The 14,710-nt window shown below is 53.8% G+C and overlaps 1 protein-coding gene across 2 annotated transcripts; it reads right to left on the minus strand.

Moving 5' to 3' along the window:
* Nucleotides 1-305: 305 nt before the first annotated feature.
* TMC4 (transmembrane channel like 4) lies at nucleotides 306-14,580 on the minus strand. 2 transcript variants are annotated; one of them, XM_003127416.6, is made up of 15 exons: nucleotides 14,478-14,580; nucleotides 13,679-13,886; nucleotides 9,676-9,821; nucleotides 9,240-9,472; nucleotides 8,976-9,097; nucleotides 4,590-4,737; nucleotides 3,611-3,778; nucleotides 3,216-3,379; nucleotides 2,589-2,703; nucleotides 2,223-2,320; nucleotides 1,716-1,899; nucleotides 1,227-1,357; nucleotides 964-1,119; nucleotides 656-734; nucleotides 306-570 (listed from the first exon to the last, which is right to left on the minus strand). In XM_003127416.6, the coding sequence occupies exons 1-15, from the start codon at nucleotides 14,554-14,556 to the stop codon at nucleotides 502-504; spliced, it is 2,100 nt and encodes a 699-aa protein (XP_003127464.3). In that variant the 5' UTR covers nucleotides 14,557-14,580; the 3' UTR covers nucleotides 306-501. The 2 variants fall into 2 exon arrangements, with proteins under 2 accessions (XP_003127464.3, XP_084818133.1); XM_084962007.1 differs by having other exon boundaries at nucleotides 13,650-13,886.
* Between the last annotated feature and the right edge of the window lie 130 nt (nucleotides 14,581-14,710).

A 14,710-nucleotide genomic window follows, 5' to 3' on the forward strand; every position in this document is an offset into this window, starting at 1 on the left:
GTCCTAGACTACTTGGCACGCCCCCCCGGGTCCGTAGCAAAGGCTGATTGGCTGAGACCCCCACCTCCCATCGCGGAGCATCGCGCGTGCGGTCGCCCAGCGACGGCCTCTCCTGAAGATCCCGAGTCCATCACAAGTGTCCCCGCCCTGACGCTGCCGAACGCAGCCGCTGATTGGCTGACACGCCCACCAGGTGTTCTCGAGGAAATGCCCTCCACACCAACCCTCCCCGGCCAACGCATTTGATTGGCTTCTGTCTCGCTGAAGTCTTGCCCCCGGCTTCCGGACACAAGTTTCAAAAAGCGTTCAGCAGCCTCCGTTGTGTTTATTGATACAAGAAAGGGGTTCACTGGAGAGGCAGCGACCCCCAGGGCTGGAAAGGCATGGGATGTTCTCCAGTTCTTTCATTTTCCAAACGACGCGGCCGAGACCTTCAAAGGATCTGGGGGTGGGTCTCTGTCTGAAAGCGAGACGTCGTCACCCTGAACCAGGCTGGGAAGGTCAAAGAGCTCCGTTGGCCGAGCTCAGTGCCACAGCGCGCTGTGCCAGGAAGACTTTATTCTGTGCCTCCTGGGGTAAAGGGTAAAGAGAGGTGGAGGTGAGACAGATCTCTAGATTCCCCGGGACCCCTTGCCAAGGACCCGGCCTGACTCACCGTCTCTATCTGGCGTTTGAGCTCAGAGATGAGGCGTCCATATGAGTTAGCCAGGGCCACAGTATATGCCATCAGGATGCTAGAGGAGACGGAATGAAAGCCACTCCCCAAACACGCTTAGTGTATCTTCGACGTAAGACTCTTTTAGAAACCAGGGGCCCGGACCTCCTTCAGACTCAAGAAGTCTAGTATCCCAGTTCCCTTCTTCCCGCAGACCCAGAAGTTTGGGCCCCCAGCCCCCTCCGTTCTCGGAAGTAGGACCCCAGATCACACGTTCAAACCCGGATGCAGGAGTCTGGGGCCCTCACCTGGATAACAGCAGAAGGGGCACAGCAAATGCCTGGGTCCCCAGGAAGAAGAGAAAATTCTGGGCAGTCTCGGGGAGGCTTCCGATAGACTTAGGGATCTCGGACCAGATGGACAACTGCCCCCGGAATGGACCACACAGCTTAGAAGGTGGGATCCTGAAGTCAGAGACAGACAGGCAGAGCTCCAGGATGGCCACAAGTCAGAACCTTGGAGGGAAGTGGGAAGAGGGAGGGAAAGAGAGGCAGGTGCCTCTCACACTTACACGAAGATGCCATATAGCACAGGAACGGCGGAGATGGCCAGACCCAGGAGAAGCACCAGGGGGAAAAAGAAATTCACAGTAGAGGCCCGAAATGTGCGGGAGGCCGGGGAGCAGGTGGAGAAGAGGGTGAGCTGGCGCAGGAAGGAGAGAATGTGAGACACAGGCGTCTGAGCCCCAGACTCTCCTCCACCGGGAACCCTGGCCCCCTCTTCTCAGTCAGGATCCTGGAGTCCCAGTTCTTTTAACACCATCGGACACAGTAGTCCGGGTCCCCTCTTCCCTCAGACCTGAAAGTTGGAGTGCCCTGGCCTCCTCCTCCTCCTCCTCCCACATCCGGGAGCCTCATCCAGATCCGTCCTCTCAGGATCTAGTGTTCCCTCACGCTAGGACCCAGGCGTCGCATCCCTCAGTTCCCTCCTTCGCCAGGACCCAGGAGCCCCAGCTCCATTACCTCCCGCATCAGACCCAAGGGTGCTGCCCACCCCTCACCTTCTTCAAATAGAAAAGCAGCAGGAACTTGGCCGTGTTGAGCAAAGGCAGTAAGGGGCAGAAAAAACTCCCAACCCAGACCACCGTCTGTGCGTAGATGAGTCCCAGCACTTCGTCAGGCACCTGGAACTCCTGGGTCCGCGCGAAACGACCCAGCGCCCCCGGACAGAGGCCACAGAGCAGCCTGAGGGTCGGAGCGGGGGGGGGGGGGGGGCGGGCTGAATCTGAGGCGGGCCACCGGTTTCCTCACCTCTCCACCTTCCCGCCCACCAGTTGGAAGTGATGGATTCTGAGAAGGGGGCAGCTTTCAAGGTTCCGGAGGGGGTGTGTCTAGAGGGCGGGGCTTGAGGGGTAGAGGCGATCTGGGTAGTAGAGGCGGAGCCAGAAGGAAGGGACCACCAAACTCGGGAAGGGGGCGGGGTCTGCAGACGGCGGGCTGGCGGGGGCGGGGCTAGGAAGGGGCGGGGTGACCCGCAAGGTGCCCGGGCCACGGCAGGGGACTCTCACTTCCGAGGGAACTGGATGAGCAGCATGACGGCCAGACCCGACAGCAGATCAAACAGCAGCAATTTGTACATCTCCTGCCCCAGCCGAGTCTCCCAGCACTGAGGAAGGAAAAACGGGTCAGAAAGACTTCAGGACCCAGACACTTGCAGACCCAAACGTCGGAATCTCCGAATCGCAAGCATGTAAGGCTCCATCAATACTTTCTCTGGAAATCTTTCGGTTTTTTTAAACATTCCTGTCCCGATGGGGAGAGTATTCTAGCATCCCAAGCTCCTCTTTCCTCCCAAGCCAGAAGTCTGGAACCACCAGGCCCCTCCTTTCCTTCAACGACCCAGGAGTCCCCCACCCCGACCCCGACCGCCTCACCGGAAGTTCTTTGTAATTATAGCCACAGGCTTTGCACTCAGCCTCCCCGCAAGAGATCTGATTCCAGAGAGTGCCGAGCAGGACCAGCAGGGAGGCCAGGCGGAGAAACACAGTCCTGGCAGGGGAAGGGAGAGAGAGGGAATCCTCACTGACTGAGTGCACACAAGCCCGGACCCTCTTGTGCGGAACGTGCTCACAATTTTCCCCATTTCACAGATGGAGAAATGGACCGGAAAAGTCGGGATTTGAATCCAGATCCCACTGGATCCTATAACCTGAGGATTTTCGTGGGTTCTTCTTTGGTTGTCTTTTTAGGGCTGCACCTGCGGCAGATGGAGGTTCCCAGGCTAGGGGTCCAACCAGAGCTGTTGCTGCCAGCATATGCCAGAGCCAGGGCAACGCGGGATCCAAGCCGCCTCTGTGACCTACACCACAGCTCTCGGCAATGCTGGATCCTTAACCCACTGAGCAAGGCCAGGGATCGAACCCGAGTCCTCATGGATATTGGTCGGGTTTGTTAACCGCTGAGCCACGACCGAACTACAGATTTCAGTGTCTTATCTACTGGAACCAATGCTCCTCGACCAGCCCCACCACCATCCCCAGCCCGCCCCAGGAGTCTGGAACCTGAGCAGGATAAAAACGATCTGGCGGCTCCTGGTGTAGCCTTCCAGCGGGGCAATGAGCTTGAACAACACTGGTAGTATGAAGTTGACCACGGAGATGAAAATGGATGGAAGGTAATTGACCCCAAGCTTTAGCAGTGGCATCTTCTGGACAGGAGGCATATCCTGGGAGGGATGGTGGGCCAAGAGAAGAGGCTCTGGGCTCCTGGAGGCTTAACACCCTCGCCCAGCCTCTTTATCCTTCCGCACCCTCAAGTCCAAGGTCCAAACGTAACCCCCCCCCAACCTCTCGCCCCAAACCCTCCTCCTCTCAGGTTCAGGATTCATAGGTCTCCGTCTCCCCTACCCTGGGAAATGTAGGTTCCGGGACCCTTCCTCCCCCAGGGCCCTCCACACCTGCAGGTTCACAGTGGCCTTTGTGGCCCAGTAGACTCCGTAGAAGGCTGCTCCCAGGAGCGCCAACACCGCCAGGTTGATCAGCACCCGCACCAACCACACCCTGGCTTGCTGGCCCAAGGTTCGCACCGCAGCCTGGTACCGCACCACTGCTTCCTCCAGCTCCACCTAAGGCCAGAAGAGACGTCCGCCTGGGGTCCAGTGGTCCAGGGCCGCGACTCAGAGGGGACCGATGCAGCACTGCCCCTTTAAGAACGTCTCTCAGCGTTCCCGTCGTGGCTCAGTGGGTAACGAATCCGACTAGCAACCATGAGGTTTCGGGTTCGATCCCTGGCCTTGCTCCCTGGGTTAAGGATCCAGCGTTGCCATGAACTGTGGTGTAGGTTGCAGATGCGGCTCGGATCCCGCGTTGCTGTGGCTCTGGCATAGGCCGGCGGCTACAGCTCCGATTAGACCCCTAGTCTGGGAACCTCCATATGCCGCGGGAGCGGCCCAGGAAATGGCAAAAAGACAAAAAAAAAAAAAGAACGTCTCTCATCCTTATCCCAGCAAGTCTAGGGTCCTCCAGCTGACAATTGGATCTACAGTCGCCCCTCCAGGCCCCGCCCAGCAACCAGGCCCCGCCCAACACTCGGTAGAGCTCCTCCTTGGGCCCCGCCCAGCACTCATCCCTGGCACTAGGAGTTTCAGTTCTACTTTATCCCCTTTCTGGCCACACCCTTCTCTTAACTTTGAACCCCGGAACTTTAGGCCCCTCCTCTTTCCCGATGCCGGCTTTCTCCTGTACCCTTTGACCCTCAGGCATCCCTAGAGTGGCCTTCCAGCCCTTCCCCCCACCCCCTCCGGAAAGCCCGCTTCCGTGAGAAGGAAGCTCCTCTCAGCATCCATCCGAGGCCCGGTCCGATCTAGGCCCCGCCCATTCTCTCAACCCCGCCCCCTCGGGTCCCATCTCTTCGCGGGCGCCCATCCCTCAGCGCACCTGCAACTCAAAGAGGATGTTGCGCTGGCGCAGCCGCACGTGGACCTCCCCGCTGAGGCCAAAGTCCCAGGCAGAGAACACCCGGTGGCTGTAGCTGGTCAGGACCCCTGACTCAGCCAACAACGTCTGCTTCAGGCCAGACACCGAGCTAAGGGAGGGGAGACAGAGGAGACGGGGTGTGGCAGGACAGCCGCGAGCAGAGGGACCCCCCCCCACCACGAGGCAAACAGGGAAAACGAACCCTAAGACCTTGGGCCTTTGGAGAGATGAGACCTGGGGGAGACACATACAGTCTTTGGAGCCAAAGACCAAGAAAGAGATTCAGAAATGGAGCCAGAGGAGGTCAGACACAAAAAAGGGAGAGAAAGAACCCTAAGAGGGGGGAACAGAGACCCTGGGGAGAGGGAGTCCCCCAAAGTGTGGGCGGAGATTCAGAGAAAAGAGGACAAAGACTCAGAAGGATGAAAGGAGAGGGGGACAAAGACCCAGGGAGGGGACAGAAAACCAGACAAAAGGAAAGAAACAGAAAACTGAGCAGAGACTCCACATCCACCTTGGTCGCCCTGGCGCCAGCCTCCATCACCTCCTGAGTGGATCCAGAGGATTCCCTGCTGCTCTCTCTGCTTCCACCTGTGCCCTCTTGGCCGTTCTCGGCTCCCAAGGCAGTAGAGCCTTTTATGCCCATCAGGCATTCCCACTGAAAACCAATTCCGCAGCCCCTGCTCGTTCTTAAATCCTAGGCTACCTCGCAGCATAGCCGGCCAGGGCCATCTGATGTGCCCCCACGTACTTCTCCTCCTCCTCCTCCTGGCCTTGGATTTCCCAGAACACGCCACAGCTCTTTCCACCACAGGGCCTTTGCACTTGCAGCCCCTCTGTCTGCAATGCTCACGTCTTGGCTGCTCACCTGGCTGACTCCTTCCCACTTTTCCAGTCTTCCTCTACAGGTCACCTCCATAACGAGTCTTTTTTCTGACCATTCCATCTAAGGAGGGGCCCCACCCATTATTCTCTATCACAGGAGGCAGAAAGCTATGGCTCAGGGACCAAATCCTGTGTTTGTGAAGTTTCATTGGGACACAGCCTGGCTCACTTGTTTTCCTGCAGTCCACAGCTGCTTCTGCCCTCCAACAGTGGACTCTAGTTGAGGCAGAGACCACATGGCCTGCAGAGATGAAAATCTTTCCTACCTGGCCTTTAATTTTTTTTAATTTTTTTTTTTTTTTTTATAGCCACATCTGTGGCATGCAGAAGTTCTCAGTCCAGGGATCAGACCTATACCACAGCAGTGACAGTGCTGGATCTTTAACCCACTAAGTCACCAGAGAACTCCTAATTTTTTTTCTTTTCTGCCTTTCAATTTTTGTTTTCATTTTTAAAGACTTAATTGAAGTATAGTTGATGGCCTTTAATTTTATTATTGCCTTTTTTTTTTTTTTTTTTGCTTTTCAGGGCTGTATCCACAATATACAGGGGTCCCCAGGCCAGGGGTCAAATCAGCGCTACAGTCTGATTCTATCTAAAATTCTGTCTCCCATTTTATCTCCCCTACTTTACTATAAGATGTACAAAGGTAGAGGGACCCCCAAAGGGAGGCATTCTCTTTTTTTGTTTGTTTGCTTTTTTTTTTTTGGACCACACCTGCGGCATATAGAAGTTCCCAGGCTAGGGGTTGGATTGGAGCTTTTCCCGCTGGCTCATACCACAGCCACGGCAACGCCAGATCTGAGCCACGTCTGCCACCTACACTACAGCTCATGGCAACGCCGGATCCTTAACCCACTGAGCAAGGCCAGGGATCGAACCTGTGTCCTCATGGATGCTAATCAGATATGTTTCTGCTGAGCCACAACGGGAACTCCCATGCTCTGTTTTTTTTGTTTTTGTTTTTATGGCCACACCTGTGGCATATGGAAGTTCCTGAGCAAGGGGTCTAATCATAGCTACAGCCTGGGTCTACACCACGGCCACAGCAACATCGGATCCAAGATGCCCCTGCAATTTATGCTGCAGTTTACAGCAATGCAGTATCTTTAACCCACTGAGCGAGGTCAGGGGTGGAACCCCCATCCTCATGGATCCTAGTCAGATTCATTTCCACTGCGCCACAATTGGAACTCTGTTTTTCTTTTCCTTCTTCTTCCTCTTCCTTCCTTTCTTTCTCTTTCTTTCTTTCTGCCATGCCCACCATATTTATAAGTTCCTGAGCCAGAGATTGAACCTGTGCCCCAGCGGTCACCAGAGCCACCGCAGTGACAACACTGGATCCTTAACCCGCTGAGCCACCAGAGAACTGCCACCGTGTTCTATTTCTTGGTGTGAATGGGAAATGTACCAAGACCAACCCTTTGGTTTGTGCATTTTTCTGAATGGGTGTCTTATTTTTAAAAGGAGAAATTATATAGAGTCAACTAATAGTTGACAGGGATGCTCACATACTCAGTGGGGGCAAAGAGTCTCCTCAATAAATGGCGTTGGGGAGTTCCTGTCGTGGCACAGTGGTTAACGAAGCTGATTAGGAACCATGAGGTTGCGGGTTCGATCCCTGGCCTTGCTCAGTGGGTTGAGGATCCGGCGTTGCTGTGAGCTGTAGTGGAGGCCAGTGGCTACAGCTCCGATTCGACCCCTAGCCTGGGAACCTCCATATACCACGGGAAGTGGCCCTAGAAAAGGCAAAAAGACAAAAAAAATAAATAAATAAACTAAAAAATAAATGGCGTTGGGAAAACTGGATATCCACAGGCAGAAGAATGAATTCAACTCCAATCTATACACCACTCACAAAAATTAACTCTAAATGGATTCAGTGCTTAAGGATAAGACCTGAACTTGAAAAACTCCTAGAAGACAACAAAGGAAAAGTTCTTTGACGTGGGTCTTGGCAACGCTTTTTTGGATGTGACGCCAAAGCACACAAATAACTGAAGCCAAAATTAATAGATGGGACGACAGGACTACATCCAACTAAAAAGCTTCTACACAGCAAAAGAAACAATCCAAAAAATACAAAAATAAAAAGGAAGCGTCGACCTACAGAATGAGAGACAATACTTGTAAATCACATACCTCGTAAAAGGTTAATATCCAAAATATACAAAGAACTCACAGAACTCAACAGCCCAAAATACCTCCCAACAACCCAGTTAAAAAATGGGCAGAGGGGAGTTCCCATCATGGCTCAGTGGAAACGAATCTAACTAGTGTCCATGAAGACACAGGTTCGATCCCAGGCCTCGCTCAGTGGGTTAAGGATCTGGCATTGCTGTGGCTGTGGTGTAGGCCAGCAAAGCTCTGATTCAATCCCTAGCCTGGGAACCGCCATAAGTCAAGGAAATGAACAGTTTTCCAAAGAAGAAATAAAGATAGCCAACATATATGAAAAGGTGCTTAAAAAAAAAATTCTGTGGCACAGCAGGTTGAGGATCCAGCATTGTGACTGCAGTGGCTTGGGTGGCTGCTCTGGCGCAGCAGATTCCACTCCTGGCCCGGGGACTCCCGAATGTCATGGGTGTGGCCAAAAAAAACACAAAAAACCAAAAACTCCCAACAGCCTGGCCCAGTATCACTGTCAATCCCCCTACCTGTTCTGCTTATACCCAGAGTCCCGATCACCCTGTTACATGCCAGGCAATCCTCTCATTACAGCTTACTGCTTGCCACCTGTCTCCTCTGTTAAAACATCGGCTCCACCTGGACCAGATTCTATTGGGTTCTGGTTTGTTCTATTTTGCCAACTGGCTAGAACAATGCCCGGCGGGCGGTACACAGTATCTGCTCAATAAATATGCGTTGCACGAATGAATGAGTCACCCATTTGTTTCTTAAACGGCCAGTGCCTTCCAGAAACAATGTAATTAATTGTCTTGTTTGTTTAATAGCTTACCTTTCTGGCTAGACTCTGAGCCACAGGGAGGAGAAACTTCCCATCTTTATCCCTGGCCTTGAACACTCAGGAGGCATTTGTTTTTTGTTTTTTGGTTTTTTTTTTGGTTGCTTGGTTTGTTTGTTTTTTAGGGCCATACCCGTGGCACGTGGAAGTTCCCAGGCTAGGGGTTGACTCGGAGCTACAGCTGCTGGTCTACACCACAGCCACAGCAATGCAGGATCTGAGCCACATCTGCCACCTACAGTACAGCTCACGGCAACACCAGATCCTTAACCCACTGAACGAGGCCAGGGATCGAACCTGCGTCCTCATGGATACGAGTCAGATTTGTTTCCACTGAGCCATGACCTGAACACCCCGTAAAGTATTTTCAAATTCGACTTCAACTCAAACAGAGAGAAAGGGACACAGAGCAAGACTTAGGATTCTTGGGGAGGGGGCTTCTACCGCTGCTACTGCCCGCTATGTCCAGGGAGTTCGGGTGTGAGGGTGTCACTGACCGGTGCAGGATGAGCAGCAGGTAGAGGAGGCCAATGGCAAAGACGGAGCACAGGTAGGTGATGGCCAGGTGTGGGCGGGGTGGGTAGAACCCATAGAAGAGTGGAGACCATTCTAGAAAACCCTGGGGAGAGAAAGGCCAGGCAGGGGGTCACTGTGGGGCCGGGTGGAGGTGGCTGGGGTTCGGGGAGCTGGGCGGTCAGGGTCAGGGGTCACGGAGGGCTTCGGAGCCCAGAGGGGTGTCTCCCGGGGATCCAGGCACGCACCTCTCCGGAGAGCAAGTTGAAGAGCTGGGTGGGAAAGGTGACCAGGCCGTGGGGGCGGGGGTTGTAGGAGCCGCAGGGCGAGGAGGCGTTAGCGGCAGGGGGACCAGGCGGGGTCCCTTCCAGCCAGGTGGGCAGCAGAATCATGCAGGCCTTAAGCACGGAGGCCAGCACGTTGAGAAGCAGCAGGAAGCGCAGCAGGGAGAAGTAGGACTCGGTGCCCGCGCCGAATTGGCCTGAAGGGGGCAGCAGAGAGGCCTCGGGCTCCCTTCTGAGTCGGGTCCCAGGCCCCTCCTCCCTCAGACCCCGGGCAAGGGAGGGGGGCGGAGTCCAGCCCCAGCCCCTCCTCCCTGAGACCCAGGGGTCCAGGCCCCGCCCCCCTCCTCCAGACTCAGGGACCCTGCCTCACCCCAAGATGCCAGCCCCAAACCCATCGTACCCCCAATCCTTTTCAGCGTCCACGCCCAGGGCTTCAAGGTTTTCAGGCCTTCTCGCACCTTCTCCTTGGACCTCCGAAGCAGCAGAGCCCAGTGGGCCACCCTGGACCCTGAGTTAAGAGCCACTTGGTCCCTGGCAAGGTTCTGTCTGGGAAGGAAACAGAAATGAAAGGAACCAGGAGTTCCCCTCGTGGCTCAGTGGAAACGAATCTGACAAGTATCCATGAGGACGAAGGTTCGATCCCTGGCCTCGCTCAGTGGGTTAAGGATCCAGTGTTGCTGTGGGCTGTAGTGAAGGCCGGCAGCTCCAGCTCCAATTCGACCCCCAGCCTGGGAACCTCCATATGCCCTGCGTAGGGCCATTAAAAGACGAAAGACAAAAAAAAAAAAAAAAAAAAAAGAAGCAGCCCCAAATGGAAACCATCCAAACATAGAAACAACTCAATAGTTGAACCAGGAAGAACGGTTGCCCGTATTGCTGACACGGGCTACTCCAAAGCAATAAAAAGAAACAAAACTAAGGCTAAGCAGAGAGAGGCAGAAAATACAGAATAAAGGATTCTATTTATGCAAAAGCCCAGAGCAAACACATGCTTGCTCTCAAGCACCAGTTCTGCTCTTTAGGGAGGCATGAACAGGTGGCCAACTAGGAGGAAAAGCAAGGACGTGATTCTCTGTAAAAATCTGGGAAGGAGTTACTGTGGGGAGGAAGGGGGCTGCCGGGGAGGGGCGGAGGGGTCCCCTAAGTGGAGTTTACCTGGACCCTCACTTGAGGAATAATTTTTAAGTCGGCACATGATGTTTCATGCACTTTGCTGTCAGCAAATATCATCATAAAAAATGAAAGCAAAAATAAAGATGCAGAGAATAAAGAAGTAGGTGTGAAATTTTGACTTATAAGATATATGTATATAATATGTTTTTTGTGGGGTTTGTTTTTGTTTTTGGCTGCACCTGGGGCATACAGAAGTTCCTGGGGTCAGGAACTGAATCTGAGCCTCACCTGTGACTTACACTACAGCTGCAGCAACGCTGGATCCCACCTGTGCTGGGCTGGGGATCGAACCCACACCAAGGAGGTAGCGCCCGATCCCTAACCTACCGCACCACAGCAGGAACTCCGATAAACATATTTTTGATATCACTTATATGTGGAATCTAAAAAAATGCATGAGTTTCCTGGTGGCCTGATGAGGGATGCAGCTGTGGCTCACATTTTATCCCTGGCCCCAGAACGTCCACATGCCACAGGTGCAGCCAAGAAAGAAAGAGAAAGAAAGGGGAGTTCCCATTGTGGCTCAGTGGATTAAGAACCTGACTAGTATTCTTGAGGATGCGGTTTCAATCCCTGGCCTCGCTCCGTGGGTTGGGGATCTGGCATTACCGTGAGCTGTGGTGTAGGTCACAGAGGCAGCTTGGATCCCGAGTTGCTGTTGGCTGTGGAGTAGGCCAGCAGCTACAGCTCGGATTCGACCCCTAGCCTGGGAACTTCCAAGTGCTGCTGGTGCAGCCATAAAAAAAACAAAACAAAACAAAACAAAAAACACAAAACCTGAAAAAGAGGGTAGGATGGTGGTTACCTGGGGGTGGAGGTGGGAAATGGAGATGCTGGTCAAAGGGTACAAACCTCCATTTATGAATAAATTCTGGGGCTCCAATGTACAGTGTGGTGATTATAGCTCATAATACTGTACTGTATACTTGAAAGTTGCAAGAGTAGATCTTAAATTTTCTTACCACATATATATACAGAGTGGAATACTACTCAGCCATAAAAAAGAACAAAATAATGCCACTTGCAGCAACACGGAACTAGAGACTCTCGTACTAAGTGAAGTAAGTCAGAAAGAGAAAGACAAATACATATGATATCACTTATATCTGGAATTTAATATATGGCACAAATGAACCTTTCTACAGAAAAGAAACTCATGGACTTGGAGAACAGACTTGTGGTTGCCAAGGAGGAGGGGGAGGGAGAGGGATGGACTGGGAATCTGGGGTTGGTAGATAGAAACTATTGCATTTGGAGTGGATAGGCAATGAGATCCCACTGTGTAGCACTGGGAACTGTATCTGGGCACTTAGGATGGAGCGTGATGGAGGATAATGTGAGAAAAAGAATGTGTATGCCTGTGTGACTGGGTCACTTTGTTGTACAGGAGAAATTGACAGAACACTGTACACCAACTATAATGGGTAAAAATCATTTAAACATGAAAAAAATGTTCTCACCACAAAAAAGAAAGCGTGGGGAGTTCCCGTCGTGGCGCAGTGGTTAACGAATCCGACTAGGAACCATGAGGTTGTGGGTTCGGTCCCTGCCCTTGCTCAGTGGGTTAACAATCTGGTGTTGTCGTGAGCTGTGGTGTAGATTGCAGACGCGGCTCGGATCCAGTGTTGCTGTGGCTCTGGCATAGGCCGGTGGCTACAGCTCTGATTGGACCCCTAGCCTGGGAACCTCCATATGCTGTGGGAGCGGCCCAAGACATAGCAAAAAAAGACAAAAAAAAAAAAAAAAAAAAAAAAAAAAAAAAAAAAGCAAGCGTGATTATGTGATATGATGGAGATATCAGGTGGCACTCCTGCGGCCATCATTCTGCCATAGATAAGTGTTATCAAATCAATGCATTGAATACCTTTAACTGCCAGGATGCTGTGTGTCAACTATACCTAAATAAAGCAGGGGAGGATGGAGGGAAGAGAAAAAGAAAAAAAAGAAGAGTATATTTGCTCTTCTTCCTGTTTCTGGCACACAGCTCCTAAACCTTCGTATTTCCTAAGGGGTGAGCAGATAGCGGTGTCTTTGTTATGTCAGTGAGGTTATATCTGCAGGTAGACAGTGTCAGAATCGCGCTGAATCACTGTAACCCAGGTAACATCAGAGAGTTGTTTGTGTGGGGAAAGTTTCTTATACACTGGAGTCAGTGTCAAGATTATAGAAGGAGGAATTCCCGTCGTGGTTCAATGGTTAACGAAGCCGACTGGGAACCATGAGGTTGTGGGTTCGATCCCTGGCCTTGCTCCGTGGGTGAAGGATCTGGAGTTGCCGAGAGCTGGGGTGTGGGTTGCAGAAGCGGCTCAGATCCTGCGTTGCTGTGGCTCTGGCGTAGGCTGGTGGCTACAGCTCCGATTTGACCCCTAGCCTGGGGACCTCCATATGCTGCAGGAGCAGCCCTAGAAATGGCAAGAAAAACAAAAAAACAACAAAAAAAAGATTATAGAAGGAAACAAGTGTCAATTTCCCCCCCCCTTTTTTTTTTTTTGGTCTTTTTAGGGCCACACCTGCCGCATATGGAGGTTCCCAGGCAAGGGTCAAATCGGAGCTGCAGCTGCCCACCTACGCCTACGCCACAGCCACGCCAGATCTGAGCCGCGTCTGCATCCTACACCGCAGCTTGTGGTGATGCTGGATTCTTAACCCACTGAGAGAGGCCAGAGGTTGAACCTGCTTCCTTACAGACCCTAGTTGGGTTCTTAACGCACTGAGCCACACCAGGAACTCCGAGGAGGATCCATTTCAAGGGCTCCCTGAACAGTCACAGGCCCTTGGAAGGGCTTTCCACTTGCTTTTAAGGCTCTGCTGTTGCCATAGAAAAGTGTGCAGAAATCATTGAACAGGAGATGCAGCATCTTCGCCTTTTTGTAGTGGGAGAAAGGAAAGAAAAAAACGAGTGTTGGGCTTTGAAGGGAAGGAGGCAGGGACAGAGAGAGGGGGTAAAGGCAGAGAGCAAAAACACTAACAGACTTGAGACACCCAGAGAAAAGGAGGGAGAGGCAGACAGGCTTGGAGGGAGAGGAGACCAGAGCCTAGGACCTGGGAGAGGAGAAACCAGTCCTGGAGACCGGAATCCTTGGAGACGGAGGAGCACCAACACAGACAGGGGAAAAGGAAAGCCAGCCAGGCAGGGACAGGCCGAAGGACAGAGTGAGATGGAGACAGAGCCACCCGCACTTGTGGGAGGCTGGCCCTCACCTGGCTGGGAGGTGGCAGGTGGGCCTCACCTGTGTACCCGTCTGGCCTGCATGGGCCAGGGCAGCTCCCGGGAAGGGCGGGGCTCCTGCAGTTCCTTCCGCGCAGATTCTGTGAAGGCCTGGATGCTCCTCTCCTCCTCCTCCTCCTCCAGGGCCCCCCAGGGCAGGACCCCAGGGCCTCGGTACCGAAGGGTAGCAGCACTGGGGAGCTCATTGAGCACAGAGGACAGCGAAGGGCCTGGGGCAGGGGGACAGACAGTTGGGAGGGCCCAGGAGGCCAGCCCCCAGCCCCTCCGCCCTCAGACCCAGGGGTCCAGCCCCCAGCCCCTCCTCCCCCGGACCCAGGGGTCCAGCCCCTCCTTCTCAGTCCCAAGGGTCCAGGCCCGTCGCTCTTCTTCCCAGAGACCTAGTCCAGGCCCATCGTCCCTCAGATCCAGGAGTTTAACACCCCAGACCCAGACCCCGCACCACCCAGCCCTGCAAAGCACCCAGATGTGGACCCGCAGGCCCCTCCTAGCCCAGGGCAGGGGAGTCCTCAGCTTCCTTCTCCCTCTCAGTTTGTGACCTGGCCCCTCCCACTCCCCAGACCCCCCAGCCCTTAGCTCCCTCCTCCTCCGGGACTCCAAGCCTCCAAGCCGCTGGGACTCCATACTCCTCCCCAGGACCCAGAAGTCCCCACCTCTGGTTCCCTTCTCCCCCCAGAGACCCAGGAACCAAAGCCCCTCTGCCTTCTGCCCCAGGGATGCGGAGTCAGAGCTCCGTTCTCCACCTCTCCCTAGACTCCTGCCAACCGGAGGGGTTGGACCAGCCCTTCCTTCGGCTCCCCCACCTGTGCTGGCCTCCCGGGGTGCTGGCCACCCCCCAGAGGAGCCCCAGGCCTCCGGTTCCCATGCCCAGCTCTCTTCCATGGTCTCAGGCACAAGTGTATTTCCGGGTCTGGCGGCCAGGTGGGCAGGGACTGCCCCAGGTGAGGGAAGGGCCTGAGGCAGGGGCGTACCTGGCCGCTAGGTGGCCTGGAGGAAATACCTGGCACTTCCCGTTGCTCCGAAAGGTCTCCTGGGA

The sequence above is a fragment of the Sus scrofa genome, chromosome 6 (assembly GCF_054392235.1).
Source record: "Sus scrofa isolate SSC_HxYL_T2T_F1_AM1 chromosome 6, Sscrofa_HxYL_maternal_Yorkshire_Landrace_v2.0, whole genome shotgun sequence".
Taxonomy (NCBI): domain Eukaryota; kingdom Metazoa; phylum Chordata; class Mammalia; order Artiodactyla; family Suidae; genus Sus; species Sus scrofa.

What these genes read in the sequence shown, in the direction of transcription:
- TMC4 (XM_003127416.6), bottom strand. Translation starts at nt 14,556, where the DNA reads ATGGAAGAGAGCTGGGCATGGGAACCGGAGGCCTGGGGCTCCTCTGGG. An exon ending in TGCTTTTCTATTTGAAGAAG is followed by an intron (nt 1,358 to 1,715) that starts GTGAGGGGTGGG and finishes TTCCTGCGCCAG; the next exon opens with CTCACCCTCTTCTCCACCTG. An exon ending in CCCCTTCTGCTGTTATCCAG is followed by an intron (nt 735 to 963) that starts GTGAGGGCCCCA and finishes CGTCTCCTCTAG; the next exon opens with CATCCTGATGGCATATACTG.